At 35.9% G+C, this 17,530-nt stretch overlaps 1 protein-coding gene and 1 pseudogene across 4 annotated transcripts; both read left to right on the plus strand.

Moving 5' to 3' along the window:
* Positions 1-12,021: 12,021 nt before the first annotated feature.
* On the plus strand, positions 12,022-14,845 carry LOC149260185 (uncharacterized). Of its 3 annotated transcripts, none has more exons than XM_089419769.1 (4): positions 12,022-12,694; positions 12,804-12,869; positions 13,032-13,164; positions 14,034-14,845. In XM_089419769.1, the coding sequence occupies exons 1-4, from the start codon at positions 12,638-12,640 to the stop codon at positions 14,684-14,686; spliced, it is 909 nt and encodes a 302-aa protein (XP_089275895.1). In that variant the 5' UTR covers positions 12,022-12,637; the 3' UTR covers positions 14,687-14,845. The 3 variants fall into 3 exon arrangements, with proteins under 3 accessions (XP_089275895.1, XP_089275912.1, XP_089275903.1); XM_089419786.1 differs by having other exon boundaries at positions 12,024-12,694; positions 13,060-13,164; positions 14,024-14,843; XM_089419777.1 differs by having other exon boundaries at positions 12,026-12,694; positions 12,804-13,164; positions 14,024-14,842.
* A 2-nt stretch (positions 14,846-14,847) lies between these two features.
* Positions 14,848-16,590, plus strand: LOC149260186 (uncharacterized; annotated as a pseudogene). The gene is made up of 2 exons (XR_016258026.1): positions 14,848-14,949; positions 15,819-16,590. The product of XR_016258026.1 is annotated as an uncharacterized LOC149260186 (transcript).
* Positions 16,591-17,530: the final 940 nt, after the last annotated feature.

Consider the following 17,530-nt stretch of genomic DNA (forward strand, 5'->3'; position numbering starts at 1 on the left):
CAAAGATAGTGATCCTGGAGGAAGTTTTCCAACTCGGAGAGTCAGCAACATAAGGGTCGTATTTCCTAGAGAGGTTGTCCAGAGCCTGTGCAAATAGCCTTAGAGGGAGTTCGATTTTTCTAAGAGGAAGGGTGATTTAGTTGCAATTGGACTAGAGAATCTCCAAGAGCCAAAGCGAGTCACTTTTAGACGAAGAGTCAGCCAAGACATCATCTTTCCAACAATTCCGAGGCTTAGCGAGTAGAACCTACGTAAGCACTACACAGAGTCTCACACAGAGGTTGTGCGAGTGACTAGATTTGCTAGTTTTCAAAGTTGGGTTAGGCGTGGTGTTGAGGTATTTGCCTCACAGATATTTTGGCTAGATTATTTTTCTGATTGTACTCATAATTTCACTACTGCATAATAATAAAAACCCTCATTGCTGCACCGATTTTCCCACATTGGGTTTTTTCAGGGACAATTGTCCAAAAATAACGGTGTCATAATTTTTGTGTTTCCTAGTATTTTCTCAGTTTCCAATTTGTCTTATTATTTTGGTGAAAATTGCAGTTTTGAATTATTTGTTGTTTGTCGTAGCAAATAAACTACAAAATTAATTTACAATTAAAATAATAATTTTCAGTTGCTGCAATAGTAGAAAATTTCACACAACTTGTAATGACTAGACATTGTTTCAAAGTTTCTAGGTGAAAGTGTAGTCTTATAGCACAAGAAAAGCAAAGAATGAAAAAAACTAATGTCCTAAGAATCAAAAGGTATGGAACCTCAAACTTCTAATGCACTAGTCTTCCTTTCAAAATTTCTAGGTGAAAGTGTAGTCTTCTCCCTTAACATTGCCCAAGATTCAAGCCACGTAGGAGGCAAAGTGGAGGAGCTAGAAATGGGTAAATAGTGAGAGAAGAGGAGGGGTAAGCAAGAGTCAATGAGAGCCAAGTAAAGGGGGAGTGAGATTTGGCATGAAGCAAGGAATATAGGTTTCAAACCATGAACAAGGGCACAAGGTTTTAGAACCCTAAAAACACTTCCATGAATGCATAATTCTTACTAATATGGTAAGAAACCATGGGAATGGACCTCCACAAATGGTGGAGATATGGCTTCTCATGTGAAATATTCCTAATTACAAGTGCCAAATTTTTTGATGGAAGACATGGGAGTCACCAACCCACAGTTTCACTTTCATGCCTACAAAATAAAGGAAAAATGCAAAGAGGAGGGATCATGGATGTCCAAAGAAACTTCAAAAATCTAAGAAAGAAAAAGAGAGGCACAAGGTCTCCAAAATGACTTGACAATCTAAGTGAAATAAAACAAAAGTCCCAAGAGGAGCAGAAGGCCAAGGAAAAGAAAATAAAATCTTTTCTAAAGGAATTGCACCTAATTTAAAGGAAAAAGGTAAGAAAATTAATCAACAAGATAATCTACGAGTTTTTGGAAAAGGTAATCTTTGTTCCATGAGAAACAAGAAAAATAGTTTTTTATTTCATTTGAAACTAGTAAAAATCCCATAAAACAATACAACATGAAATCATGAATGATAAAACTGTATGGAGCATTCCACAAATTCATAAACTCGAATGAAACAAAGAGAGAAAATGCTCAAAAGGAAGAAAAAAACAAGGTCAAATGAAAGAGGATGTTAGTTTGACCATAGAAACAAAATATTGCACATGCAACCCACTAAGGAGTGGAACCACTTACAAAGACCAAGGGAAAAACAAGGCAAGGGATTCTCCACTAGACTAATTTAATTAAATGGGTTTGGGTTGTACATTAAGCCAAGAAATAAAAGACAATGCTCTAAGTTGGGCACTGCATGGAATGATTTACCAATAGGCCCAAGTGATAGTGATACTCAAGTGTCTCAAGTGATAGTGATACTTGAATGTATATGGATTAATGTGAGAAGACATGTTTGGATAGGGTGTTTTGCATAAAGAGGAACCCAAATAACTAAATTAAATTAAGTGTGCTAGAAGAGACAATAGAGGAAGGGGGGATCAACTATGTGAGGTTGAAGCGCCTCTAAAAATCATCCCAAGGTGGAATAACAAAAAGGTTAATTTTTTTGTGCTACAACATTAAGTACAATTAAAATAACATTTAGAATGAAGTACTTTGGCACAATTATAGTATATTGTCAAATCCTTGGCTATCATCTCTATTCAAGCTTATTTGGTGTTTTTACCCTCAAGATTGCTAATCACTTCCCTCCATCTTGTTAACGTTTTCATATCAAAGCTTTGTGATTATGTCTAAATTTGTGGTTAGCTACTCATAGTCTTCACCATCCTTGCTCAAACTTCCAATGCATAATGTTGTCCCCAATATCCTAGCATGGTTGTTGGTCCAACCTCGTGCTCTCAATCCATGATAACCCCACTAAGCACACCATTGCTAATATTTTCATCATATCCATGTTTTTCCTAGGTAACACTTGAATTAGCATCAAAATAAACCTCTCTACACATCATCTTTGTGTTAATCACAATTTAGGTAGATATTGTTCTTATGTTTACCCAACGGACATCCTTGACAAAAAAAAATTCATTTTTAAGAGCCTAATAATTACATTTAGTACTCTTAAAAAATATGATGTGGTTCATGAACTTTGGACATCAGTGACCGCTACGTCCACACAATTCCGAGTAGATCCACCCAAAGGGATCAGTCTTGCCGGTTCACTTCAGAGCCTAACCCCGAGGGTTTCGATGAGAATTGACCCCATGACCTCTCATAGTGAGGTGCTTATGTGGCGAGTACTCAACCAATTGAGCTAACCCTCAGGGCCTTACATTTAATACTCCTAATAAAATTAAGATTCAATAATTTATATGAACATGGTGCAAAATTGACTAAACATAATGCTAGGCATCAATCAACCTAAGAAAATCCAAATTTTTTATGTACTACAGACCTTGGAAGGAGGGAGAATATTAGGCAACCAAATTGTAGAGAGTTGTTAGGACTTTTCTAGTTATGATGGAAACAAATGGATTTCACATTGCAAATGCTGTGGTACTAACAGGATCTAAAATCCTCGATTGGGATTAAGCATTTACCACCTTGAATTTAGACATGGAACACATGTACTATCATTAGAGATCATATAGATTCTAAATCATGCAACATGTTTATAAATGGATTTATCAACTTTTAATGAAAACATCCATGTTTGTAAAGTCCATGCCATCCTTTCTCTATATATGTGTATCCATGTAATATTATTGTATTGTTGTAAGGAATTTTTAAGTAAACGATTTTGTTGGTATTAGGTATCTATCATCTCCATCTCCATGTTAACGTGAGACAACTTATATTTTCTCCATGGCTCTAAGAGATTTGAATATGAGTCTCCACAATGAAAACCTAAGACATTAACCAATGGTCCTCATGATTTAATGTTGAGTATAGTTGTAATCGTATTATAGTGTATGGTTATTTTTGGTCATGGCATTTACAATATATAATTATTCTCTATAATATAAGTCTATTTGTAATTATGGCATTTACAAAATTGCCTAAAATTACTAAATTAAAATCATTATCTTTCTTGTCTCATAAGTTAATAAATTGATAATATTATATCAATTATGATGATAAAATGTCATTCATAAGTCTATGTAGCATTTAAGAAAGACTAGTTAAATTTAAATTAACAATAGTGTTCATGTAAAGGTTGATAGAATTCCTCACCAAGAACATGTTAACCCTTTATAAGTCGACATGACCATGCAAGAGAGCCAAAAATGATGATGCACAAAATTATAATTACTAAATCTACTTGGATGTTGATTATGTGACACTAATAGTTAAAGAAACCCTATCCCAAGAAATAAAAAGTTTGATAATTCACAGTAATAATTATAAACACTATTAACTACAAGAAACTTTAATATCGTCTTGTGATTAACATGTAATATAACTCTTAAAATCATAATATAATAATGATGACAAAATTTTAGCGACTTTTTATTTTGATGTTAATTAGATAACAATATTAGTCAAACAAACTAATTAGATAAAACTCTAAATTTCCAATATAAAAACCTTAATAGTATTTCATAGTTAGTATATAATATAGTTTATCCCTTGATCTAGGTGACCAACGACAGATCATCTCATCCTCTTAACAACATGTGGCACATGGACTTATCTGTCAACAGATTACAGATACCCAATTTCATTTCTGCATTCATTCCCTCACCTTGAAATGTGCAACTCACCTTGTCAACTGCGGCATTATATTCTGCAGCTATCATTTTGGTTAATAGCTATCAGAGTGAACCATACCCTTTCTACTCAGCCTCAGTGCACTCATTTTAAGGCTGAGAAGCTCACAGTTGCAGTGCAATTTTGCATTGCCCTTGTCTCACAGTTGCAGTGCAATTTTGCATTGCCCTTGTCTCACAGTTGCAGTGCAATTTTGCATTGCCCTTGTCTCACAGTTGCAGTGCACTCATTTTAAGATTGAGAAGCTCACAGTTGCAGTGCAATTTTGCATTGCCCTTGTCTCACAGTTGCAGTTCACAGTTGCAGTGCAATTTTGCATTGCCCTTGTCTCAGAGTTGCAGTGCAGTTTTCCATTGCCCATGTCTCACAGTTGTAGTGCAATTTTCCATTGCCTTTATCCTTTAGTCTATCCTCAATATGTCACAAGGCTTCAGTGCTCTGTAATTTGAATAGCATTAATTTACATATGTTAAACAAAAAAGTAAACTCTAATCTCCCCATCCAAAAGCAAAGAATTTTTTACTACACACTTTAGTTTCTTCACTCATGATTGTACATTGTATACTTTGTTCAGCTAATATAATATGGAAACCCTTGCTAATATATAGAAAGATGTGCAAATATTTTATTAGCTATATATATATTAAAATAATTTATGTATTATTTATTTTATTATTATATATTTCTATAATATTTTATAATTAACATAAAATATAACACTTCAATTTATTATCTACATTACCATATTCATATATATCCTTTCCAATATAAATTTAAATTATTTTAAATAATCTAAATCGATTTAAAATACTTCCCAAACCTACTAGTGAAAAAGATAAATGAAAGAGATACGAATTTAAAAGCTAAAAATATTTCTAACCATACCAATATATATTCTTTAAAATGAAATGTAAATTTAAAAATGTTTTAAATGAGGTAAAACCAGTGCGTGAAAAAGATAAAAAGACTTGCGACAACCTAAGGTTTCCCTATTATTTGTAGATTCCTCTATTCTCATGCTAAAATTTCCAGCAAACAACAGCAACCTCGGTTGTGACAACCTATGGTTTCCGTACTATTTGCAATGCTCTCTATTACGACGCTAAAAATAAATTGAAACATTCATCTTAATTCTGGCAAAGGGACGAAATTGTCCGTACCTGCAGCTAAGCGGAGGGTTGACGTTGACGATGTACGATGTACGTGGTACCGGTGAAGAGTACCAACGAGAACCACTGCAATTAACCGGAAAATGCTATTTCCAACCCCATAGCCTCATTAATGCGGGGCTACATGTTCAGGGGATAGCCACCTCGCGTTTAGATAATAAAAAAAAAACGGCGTAGTACCCATCTCGCGTGTTATAAACTCCTATCTCCTGTGCATGTAGCCCCGCATTAATGAGGCTATGGGGTTGGAAATAGGAGTTGCCCAATTAACCGCACCCACTTATTTCACATCAAATAAAGAGATATTGTGTATTGTTCATCCAAGTCACCTCCATTAACTGCAAATCAATTAATAAAATTCATATTCCAAGCATTACAAAGTCCACGATAAAATCACACCATACATGCTGAAACTGGAAAATATTAAAATAAAATAAAAATAAAAAAGAGATATTGTGTATTGTTCATCCAAGTCACCTCCATTAACTGCAAATCAATTAATAAAATTCATATTCCAAGCATTACAAAGTCCACGATAAAATCACACCATACATGCTGAAACTGGAAAATATTAAAATAAAATAAAAATAAAAAACAGAGCACATTTCAAAGATGAAAAATCTGACTAGGTAAAACTCGGATCAACAAAGTTACCTACCAAAAAAATTAAAGCAATAGAGAGGTTCAGAGTGAGCTTTACCTTTGAAAGTCTCCCGCAGATAAACTCTTCCAAAAATATGATATTGGAAAAACCATCTGGGTCATATATTACATCCAATTCTATTTTGGGAGCTATTATTATTAGCCTAACTGGCATCTCATATTTATTAATAAAGAACTATCTCTAACTATTTAGAATAAATAAAACAATTCGGAAAATAATTATGCTGATCCATTTCAGTGATTAAGCTTCGTAACAAATCCCAAATCATGGTACTCGTTTCCATCTGCCAAAGCAGGCACACAAATATTTAAAAAAACCCACAAACTACAAACAAAACTAAAAGAAAAAACTGAGTGTAAATATAAATTATTTTAAATAACTCAAATACGTGAAAAAAATAAAATAAATGAAAAATATATAAATTTAAAAAAATAAACGGAAGAGATATAAAATTAAAATTTATAGGATATATTTTTTAAAATGTAAATTTAATTTGTTTTAAATAAAGTAAATTTGGTGCATGAAATTTTCTACTACATTGTATGTTTAAATTTAGAGGTTCAATCTACAATCCAACCTAGTATAAGAGGCTCATTCTACTGTCTAGTATGATTGAATCTAGAAGCTCATTCCTCAACCCAACTCAGTATAAAAAGCTCATGCTACAGCCAAATATAAAAGCTATGAGTAATTCTAATGCTATGTGTAATTCTATCAGTATTCAACCCTGAGGCCATATATAATTCTATCCCTAATTGTCCATATGATGTAATATATTTTTATGTAAAGTAATTAAAAGTAAAGGAAATGTGCCTCAAAGTATTTAAATAAGTTTTTATAGTTAAAACCTGTGAAGTGGTTTCAATATTTTATAGTTTGGTTTTTATAAGTATATGTTTTTTTTGGAAATCTAACAAATACTTACCAATTTAAATTATATACTCTATATAATATTCATATATACAATTTAAATAATGAAAAATTACATATTATATTTTATACTCTAAAAAAATTTAAACCAACCAAAATTTGATACCTCTCTATTTATATTAAATCTTTTTTTAAAATAATTAAAATAAATAATAACCATAAATGACAGAATAATCCGTACCTGCCAAAAAAAAACTGAAGTTGTGTTGTTCCTCTATGTTCTTCCCCAAGTCATCTCCATTTAACTATAAAGCAATGAAATACAGCCTCAAGGGATAAAGAATCATTATGTAATGAAGCCATACATTTAGAAAAACAAAAAAAGCAAAGCCAAACCGAGCCCATTTCAAAGATGAAAAACCTGAATCGGGTAAAAGCCCAGATCAACAAAGCTACCTACCAAAAAACATTAAAGCAATAAGGCAGGTTCAGAGTGAACTTTACCCTGAATAGCGTTCTTTTTATTGAAAGCCCAACGACTCTTCTCCTACAGAAACTCTTCCAATCCAATTAGAAAAAGCCAATCCAATTCCATTTGGGAGCTATTATCAGCACAACAGGCATTTCATTACTTAAATATTTATTGGTAAAGAATATCTAGATATGTATATAGATTTAAATTAAAGAAACCGAATATTTTTACCTGCTTGTCCCATTCCAGTGATGACACTTCATTAATATTTATGAGTAAAGAACCAAAGAACCATGTAGATATGTATATAGATTTAAACTAAAGAAACTGAATCTATTTTACCTGTTTGTCCCATTCCAGTGATCAGACTTCATTAAAAAAAATCCCAAGTCATGGGACTCGTTTCCGTCTGTCGATTTCGGATCTAAATCTCATCCAAAAAAATCAAATCGACCAACAAAAGAAAAAATACTCTAAATATAAATTATCTTAAATATAAATAATATTTATATTTTAAATAAATGAAAGATATAAATTTAAAAGCGAAGAAGATATACGATATCCATATATGTAAATTTAATTTGTTTTAAATAAAATAAATTCAGTGCATGTGTCACGATCCTACCCATGATACATATAAATAAAATTTTAATTTATTATAATCTTTACATATCTAACCCTACCATAATTTTTATGCCGAACATACTCTTCCATGATACTTAGTTTATTCGGGCTATTAACATTGTTAGGAATTTATCGTACCCACAACAATCTATTCAAATGTTTGGTTCATGGTTTTGTTTGTATGCATTGTTTATATATATACATATTTGGTAACCAGAATGTGTGCTGGCATAATGCTATGTGACCGGAGTAATGTTTCTGGCATTGAGTTGTTGGGTTGCAATTAATTTTACGGGCGGCTGTTTAATGCTCCCCAGCACAGCTGGCCTGTCCCTCCTGCTCGGCCATGTGAATACGCTGATTCCCGTATCCTCGTCTCTCGCGCCTTTGGTTCCTGCTTCTTTTCAATGGCGTGGATCAACCGATCTGGATCCGAGGGTGGAGATCTGTCGGAGGGTTTTAGGGTTCTTATTAAGTGTTCTGAGTTCCCACTTGGCTCATTTGATCCTAACGCCGCTCTCGGGTTCAGATTGCCTCTTCGCGCACCGGGTATTACTCCATTCACACCTCCTCCGGGGTTTCATCTGCAACTCAGGAGTTTCTCGTTCGATTTTCCGGGATTATTCCACACAGGTAATGGCATTTCTCACAGTTAAATCCATGATTTTGCTATTACGATATTCTTTCATTACAGGCCTCTCCGTTGGTTTTGCATGTGTATTAACAGCTCTCGTTTCTCTGGTGTATGAAGGTGAAGTTATGGTGATGAAACCTTCCAATACGCAGGACGATGGGCCCTCGGCAACCCGACCTCCTTCGCTACATATCAGGTAAGCAATATCATGCTCGTAGACTCCTAGGTGCGATGTTTGGGGATTTCCCCCTTTTGCCTGTTGTGGCTACAAGATTTATACATACTCGATTTTTTCACTGGCTTTCAGATTCCCTTAACTTGATCGAGGTTACCCAGGACAGGGTCCTTGAGGGTTTACTTCCGAGGCTATTCATGAATTTTCATATTCTCAGGTTTTGTGATCTCGGCTTGCCCTATTGGGTTGTGAGGAACAGTCAGTTCCTTTCGCACGGGAGGTGCCTTAGCAGTCCCAGTAGTTGAATTATCTTGGATGCCTATCTGTCTTTTATGAAATATTATCCAGATGTAATTATTTGAGTAACAAGTAGTAAAGACTACTAGTGCACTGGGTCGCGGAATATGGACCTCTCTGTTTTTCAATGGATATTTTGTTTATATTTCCAGTTCGCCATTTCCTGGAATTGATACTTACTTTGTAAATGTCATTTTATTTCTGGGTTTCCTCGGAAGGTTTTAATAGCGGACTAAACTATATTTCTGAGAGCTTGACTTCGGTGCTTTGTGGACTTGTCACTCTGAATTAATTAATGCGTTTTATAATATTATCACACATGATTGTATGTGCTCTCAGGGTTCTATGCTACGGCGGAACTGCCATTGTCTTTAGAGGAAAAACTAATGCATGCTGTCTGTTCTGTTTCGACTTATTGTTCCTTTTCGAGCTGTTAAGGAAGTCTGTTCTGTTTTCGACATATCGTTCCTTACTGTCGATATGCATTGTTTATAATGAAAGAGTTACGGTTATTACTGAGAATATGTGTTTTAGTTGGTTTGAACAATAGATATTCCTTATGCTATCGCATTTGCTACCGCGACTATGGTAAATCGTGCGGTTTGCATTTCATTGTTTTATTAAATAAGGATACAGTAGAGTCTGGTTTTGGTTCATAACTTTCTCGAACCTTCTCTTAAGATTATTCACATTCTTTGCGGTTTAACAGTTACCTTTGCCTGTGTATTTTTAGTTATATATAGTAGCTTCACAGTTTATGCAGACTGTCTCATTTGATATAATCTCATATGGCCTTCTAAATTCTTTTAATGAACATTCACACCGTAGATGTTAAGGTGTTTAGTTCCAGCGAGTGTTTCTCACTTCCGTTTTGGTAACCCCAGCTTGAGACTTGTTATCGTACTCTCCTCTAAGATGAACAAACTCATGTCGTCAAAAAACTTATTTATTTTCTTTATATATGTACATTAATTCCTCAGTATTCTATAGAGTGCGATTGACCTCCGTTTTGTTTTTCTTGGAGTTACCAATAAACATATCAGCATCAAGGTTCTTCTCAAGAGTCATCTATTAATATTTCTGTAATATTTGTCTGAGCCAAATAACATTACAGCAAGCATAATAATGATATAAGAATGTATTTTTTTTTCAAATAATTTTCACAGCCATTCTACTGTATTTAGGCTACTGTAATTTTCAGTTAACAATAATATCTATATTCACTGTTGAAAGGATTTCTCCAGAAGCTGCTACATACCTGGTCTGCATGGTTTGTAGTTACGCTTCAAGAGTTCACCTGTATTCTTTGTTTGCTCTTGACCACCCAACCATGAGATCCATTGCCAAGACTAGAATCCCCCCCCCCGAGCTATCTTGCAGGTCCAAAGCCCTCAACAAGATACACACAACTTGTGCCTGGTTATCTGGTACTCACCAGACTTAACCAATTTTCCTCTTTTCCTCTTTTCTGTCTGTCCTTACAGCACAGAATTTTTGTCTCTACCCTATTTTTGTCTCTACCCTCCCTATTCCCTGGAGGCCTCTCCAGTTAGGGAGGGTAGTTTCATGCAGTTTTCATAACTGATTTCCTCTTCCAATCTTCCTTTCAGAAGTTGGCAACATTTCAAGAAGTATATATTCCTTATTAATATATATTTTAATTCACAATAATAAAATAATATGATTAAAGTTTTAAAAACAGTGTTTCAATTCTATCTTTTACCATAGTAAAATTCCAATATTTACATTTTCCGAGGGTCATCACAGCGTGTGCAAAATAAAATGACTAGTCGCGAATTTAAAAGCTCCAATATGAATTAAATTTAAAAGCTAAGAATATATAATATACCCATATATATATTCTTTAAAATGCAAATTTAATCTAGATATTGTAAAATTAATCTATAAAAAAATCTCAGGAACAGCAGCAACCTCGGCTCTATCTATGGTTTGCGTACTATTTGTATTTTTCCGTCTTTTCACCCTAAAATTTCGAGAAACAACAACCTTGGCTAGGGCAACTTATGGTTTCCGTACTATTTATAATTTTCTAATGTGTACCGCTAAAATTAAAATTGGGACATTCATTTTAATTCTGGCAATGGATAACTGTATAGTCGATACCTGCAGCTAAGCGGAGCTGAGGTTGAGGGGTTGAGGTTGTACCCGCTACCGGTGAAGGTTTACGCATCTAATAAATAAATATTGTGTATCTTGTTCGTCTCTACTGTTCTCCAAAGCGTATCTTAGAGATGAAAGTATGGGTGAATGGGGAAAATTAGAAAAAGGAAAATGCAATGCCCATTTCAAAGACCACAAAACCTCAAGCAAAACTACTTACCAAAGAAAATTAAAGCAATAGACGAGTTCAAAGTGAGCTTTACTTCGAATAGCTTTGTCTTTATTGAAAGGTCCAACGATTTTCCTCTTGGAGATAAACTCTGGCCGAACGTGACAATGGGAAAACCCTCTGGGTAGTATGCATCCAATGTCATACTGGAGCTATTATCAGCACAGAGGACATTTCAGAGTGAGCTTTTTTTTTTCAACAGAAAAAACATACCATCCTTCATTTAAGTGAGCTTTACCTTGAATTGCATTCTCTTAATTACGCCGTAAGGCGTTCCCCTCTGAAATCAACTTTGCTCTCTGCCTACGTGTCATTACTTTGCACCCTTAGATGATCTGTTAGACGATTGAGCCATTTTGAGTCGTTAGACTATGTTGAGGTAGCTGCAACACCTTAACTGCCTGAGCAGCGCATCGGCTTCGTCTCCTTGGGTACTGTATCGACGGCGGGGAGAAGATGATGGTGTACGAGTATATGCCCCAGGGGCCGCTGAGTCTGCATCTGTTTGAATGGGCGGCGGCCGTGCTGAGGCTACTAGAATGGAAACAGAGGCTTAGCATTGCCCTCGATGTCGCCTGCGGAGTTGAGTACCTGCACAGCCTTGCACAGACGAGCTCCATTCACAGAGATCTGAAGCCCTCTAATATCCTTCTGGGCGACGACATGAGGGCCAAGGTCTCGGATTTCGAGTTGGTCAAGCTGGCCCCTGATGGAAAGTTTTCTGTTGAAACCCTTGCAGCGCAATATCTCGATCAACCATTAAAATACTTGCAGTACCATATGCCTACTTGCAGTACCATATGCCTTGACCAAGAACAAAACCCATTTAAAATCTGATGTATTTTGAATATCCATTGGGCATATTCGGAGAAGCCCACTTTCGTAGTTCTTCAATCATTCAGCGTTTACAGATATATATACAGCGGAGAATATAAAGGATAGATATACAGTGGAGAATATCAATGCTAGACATTTATGCAGAGTACTTGACAGAGTTCAAACTCTGTGTTTTGATTGGGCTGCAAAATGGAAGCAATCAAACAGCACTCATTAATGTTATTTGTATTGGTGGCGTTCAGTTTTTGTATATCAGTTGAAGCATGAATTACTAGCAGATATGTGCGTAGGGTTAACGATAATGTGGATATGCCCATGGACAGTGGTGCTTTTTATGTCCCCCCTGGTTACAATGCTCCCCAACAGGTAATGCTCTTTCTTCTTCTTTGTTATTTTCAACTTGAATGAACAGTCTAATTTTTTAAATGGCATCTAAGGAAGAATCAGCTGATGTTTAGGGCTTTGATTTTACCAGGTTCATATCACTCAAGGAGACTATGAGGGTACAGCTGTTATTGTCTCTTGGATTACACTCTCCATGGTGAATGAATGTCTGGGTGCCTTCCTCTTTTTGCAGCTCTGCATTTATGTCGCTAACCAAAGGCCTGTAACAAAATATTGCATATATGTGGATAACTAAAAGTCTATAACAAAAGTGTAAAAGTATGTGAACAGATAATGATGGATTGCATACTGATGACAGAGTGGTGGTATGGTATGTGTGAACACAGGAGGGTTGAGAGGCTTCGACAATGTGCTATGGAAAGTGCAAAAGTATAGAGGAGGGAGGAAGCCATCTATTCAGTTCACTTACCACAGTGTGGACGGCGAACAAGGTGAGCCATCTAGATTTAATGTGGATTCAGAATATGGGTGGGAGGCCTAATTCTCATCTCATTCTTGTTGTTATTGTACAGAAGTATTTAAATTTAAACATCTTGACATTTTCCATTTTACTCATATAAAATATTAACCATTATGCTGATGCATATATAACCTGCAAATTAAGCTATTGACTTCCATTAACATGCATGCAGCGTTCATTTAGAAAAATAATAAGCAATGTTTTGGAATAGTTGCTGATCTCATCTAATCCCATCCCATCCCATGTAGAAGCCAAGCCTGCATTTCTACAGATTTTAAAATCCCATCTCCTTGGATGGGGTTTGGTTGAAATAGGGGATTGTGGGTTTCCAAGTTGAAAATACTGGTAGGTGCTAAAGTGAAGTGATGGGAGATTTTGAAGCATGGAATGAACTTGATGGGAATTGCAGACCTACTAACTGCTTGCCTTGAGGGGAATTACAGACATATTAACTGCCCTCATAATTAGGAGGGAAATTGCAGACCTATCAACTGCCCTAATAACTACGAGAGATGCTGGTGAACTTGTTGTTTCTTCCATTAATGATTTGATGGATGGAAAATCACAATTCTGAAAACTGCAATTTTACCAATGAAATGGAAATGGATTTGTAGACCCTGTTTTCATTGGAAAAGCTCCTCACTGCAATTTCAATAATCAAAGAATTGTAATTCAACCCAGCCATCACAATTCCGACCAGAAAACTCACCTAAAAGAACGGGATATTTGCTCCTCAATTATTGATTATTAATATTGTTGACAGATAATGATATTGGGGGTGTAGCAGCTAATAGTAAATCTTTGTTTGCTGTTATTTAAAATAAGAATAGTGTCATGCAGGTTTTCCTGGTGACCTGGATGTATCAGTGACTTATACAATAAGTGGAGACATGGAGCTGAGACTTGATTATGAGGCAATACCGAGGAACAAAGCTACGCCTGTCAGCTTAACCACTCATGCTTACTGGAACCTTGCAGGGCATAACAACAGTAGGGATATACTGGACAATGCTGTCAAAATATGGGCTTCACATTATACTCCCACAGATGATCATCTGATTCCAACAGGCCAGATATTGCCTGTGGAGGGAACTCCGTTGGACTTCAGGAAAGAGACGATTGTTGGCACCAGAATTAATAAAGTGAAGAGTAGGCAGAGGCCCCCTGGGTTCGATAACAATTATGTTCTGGACGGACCCAAGTTGAAGAATGGGCTGAGGATTGCTGCGAGGATGAAGGATCCTTGGAGTCGCAGGGTGATGGAGGTGTGGTCCACTGCTCCAGCGATGCAGTTCTATACCAGTAATAATCTCAAACACACTGTGGGCAAAGGGGGCTTCCTGCACAAGCCACACACAGCACTGTGCTTTGAGACTCAAGGTTTCCCCAATGCAGTGAATCAGCTTAATTTCCCCTCTGTCATTGTCCAACCCGGCCACATCTACAGGCAAACCATGCTCTACAGGTTCTCACTGGATAAAGCTCCCATATGACATCTAAATTTTAGTCCAGCAATAATGCTCCACAAGTTCTCACTGCTCAGTGGATAAACAGATTCTTGTGTTTAATGGGCACCCTATTTCCATTGTAACCCCAACAAGCAATAAGAGAATTCCACCAATAATTTCCTATTTCCAGCAATAAGAGAATTCTCAGAGGATCTGTATTTTTTATTGTAAGTCCAGCAATAAGAGAACAGAAGGAGGGAGGAAGCCATCTATTCAGTTCACTTACCACAGTGTGGACGGCGAACAAGGTGAGCCATCTAGATTTAATGTGGATTCAGAATATGGGTGGGAGGCCTAATTCTCATCTCATTCTTGTTGGTATTGTACAGAAGTATTTAAATTTAAACATCTTGACATTTTCCATTTTACTCATATAAAATATTAACCATTATGCTGATGCATATATAAGCTGCAAATTAAGCTATTGACTTCCATTAACATGCATGCAGCGTTCATTTAGAAAAATAATAAGCAATGTTTTGGAATAGTTGCTGATCTCATCTAATCCCATCCCATCCCATGTAGAAGCCAAGCCTGCATTTCTACAGATTTTAAAATCCCATCTCCTTGGATGGGGTTTGGTTGAAATAGGGGATTGTGGGTTTCCAAGTTGAAAATACTGGTAGGTGCTAAAGTGAAGTGATGGGAGATTTTGAAGCATGGAATGAACTTGATGGGAATTGCAGACCTACTAACTGCCTGCCTTGAAGGGAATTACAGACATATTAACTGCCCTCATAATTAGGAGGGAAATTGCAGACCTATCAACTGCCCTGATAACTACGAGAGATGCTGGTGAACTTGTTGTTTCTTCCATTAATGATTTGATGGATGGAAAATCACAATTCTGAAAACTGCAATTTTACCAATGAAATGGAAATGGATTTGTAGACCCTGTTTTCATTGGAAAAGCTCCTCACTGCAATTTCAATAATCAAAGAATTGTAATTCAACCCAGCCATCACAATTCCGACCAGAAAACTCACCTAAAAGAACGGGATATTTGCTCCTTAATTATTGATTATTAATATTGTTGACAGATAATGATATTGGGGGTGTAGCAGCTAATAGTAAATCTTTGTTTGCTGTTATTTAAAATAAGAATAGTGTCATGCAGGTTTTCCTGGTGACCTGGATGTATCAGTGACTTATACAATAAGTGGAGACATGGAGCTGAGACTTGATTATGAGGCAATACCGAGGAACAAAGCTACGCCTGTGAGCTTAACCACTCATGCTTACTGGAACCTTGCAGGGCATAACAGCAGTAGGGATATACTGGACAATGCTGTCAAAATATGGGCTTCACATTATACTCCCACAGATGATCATCTGATTCCAATAGGCCAGATATTGCCTGTGGAGGGAACTCCGTTGGACTTCAGGAAAGAGACGATTGTTGGCACCAGAATTAATAAAGTGAAGAGTAGGCAGAGGCCCCCTAGGTTCGATAACAATTATGTTCTGGATGGACCCAAGTTGAAGAATGGGCTGAGGATTGCTGCGAGGATGAAGGATCCTTGGAGTCGCAGGGTGATGGAGGTGTGGTCCACTGCTCCAGCGATGCAGTTCTATACCAGTAATAATCTCAAACACACTGTGGGCAAAGGGGGCTTCCTGCACAAGCCACACACAACACTGTGCTTCGAGACTCAGGGTTTCCCCAATGCAGTGAATCAGCCTAATTTCCCCTCTGTCATTGTCCAACCTGGCCACATCTACAGGCAAACCATGCTCTACAGGTTCTCACTGGATAAAGCTCCCATATGACATCTAAATTTTAGTCCAGCAATAATGCTCCACAAGTTCTCACTGCTCAGTGGATAAACAGATTCTTGTGTTTAATGGGCACCCTATTTCCATTGTAACCCCAGCAAGCAATAAGAGAATTCCACCAATAATTTCCATTGAAGTCCAGCAACAATACAGAGAATTCTCAGACAGAGAATCAATATCTGTATATGTCTGCCTCTGTGCACTTACAGGACATTGGTTTTCATTTGACGGGGAATTTGGTTTTGTGTTTGGCCTCTGTGTTTGGAAGTATAAAATGAAGTGAAAATAAAAGAAAATCATGAAAGTGAATCTCATATATATATATATGTCTGCCTCTGGGCTTTCTCGTTAAATGTGTGTATTACAAAATGTTGGTTCCATTTGACCGGGAATAAATTGGTTTTCATTTGGCTTTTACCATTGGTGTTACATGTTTTTTTTTTCCAATTATATATTTTAGTTTTAGTTAGAAATATTATTGCACCTAAAATCATGATATTTTTTGTCCAGGTGTAAAAATCTATCATAGTTATGATGTTGTTTAATAAAATTTATTGTATTAAATATGATATAAATAATTTTAAGGGTGTGAGAATTTCGTTGTTTTTTTTTTTTTTCCTTCTCAGATTTTTGAGTTATATATATATGTTTTAAAAAATAATTTCATTTATTTAAGATTATGATTTCGATTAAATTTCAGTTTTTAATTACTATTTATTATAATATTATTTATATATTTATTATAATATTATTTATATATTTGAATATTGTGGTTATTTTATCTTAGCTACAATGATTTGGTGAAAAATAGGTTCAAGTTTTGGAGACATGTTGTTATTGGTCTGTATGTGGCATTTATGAAATAGTTGTATGTGAAGTCTAAAATGGATTTTTAGACGGAATACAACAATACAATTTCTAGCGATATTGTGATTGCTTGTTGCTCAAAATGCACTTTCGAATGCATAAATGGATTCAACACCCTAAAAAACCCATGAGACACTCAAACTACTGTGATTTCTTGTTGCTTAAAATGCACTTTTGAATGCATAA

This window comes from Pinus tabuliformis, chromosome 6 (assembly GCF_031772625.1).
Source record: "Pinus tabuliformis cultivar Carrire ecotype Pingquan chromosome 6, CPIR1, whole genome shotgun sequence".
NCBI classification, from domain to species: Eukaryota; Viridiplantae; Streptophyta; class Pinopsida; order Pinales; family Pinaceae; genus Pinus; species Pinus tabuliformis.

Excerpts from the sequence above, each read along its gene's own strand:
- LOC149260185 (XM_089419769.1), top strand. The coding sequence starts at position 12,638 with ATGCCCATGGACAGTGGTGCTTTTTATGTCCCCCCTGGTTACAATGCT. Across the intron at positions 12,870-13,031 it reads CTTGGATTACACTCTCCATG|AGTGGTGGTATGGTATGTGT; the intron begins GTGAATGAATGT and ends TACTGATGACAG. Across the intron at positions 13,165-14,033 it reads CAGTGTGGACGGCGAACAAG|GTTTTCCTGGTGACCTGGAT; the intron begins GTGAGCCATCTA and ends AGTGTCATGCAG.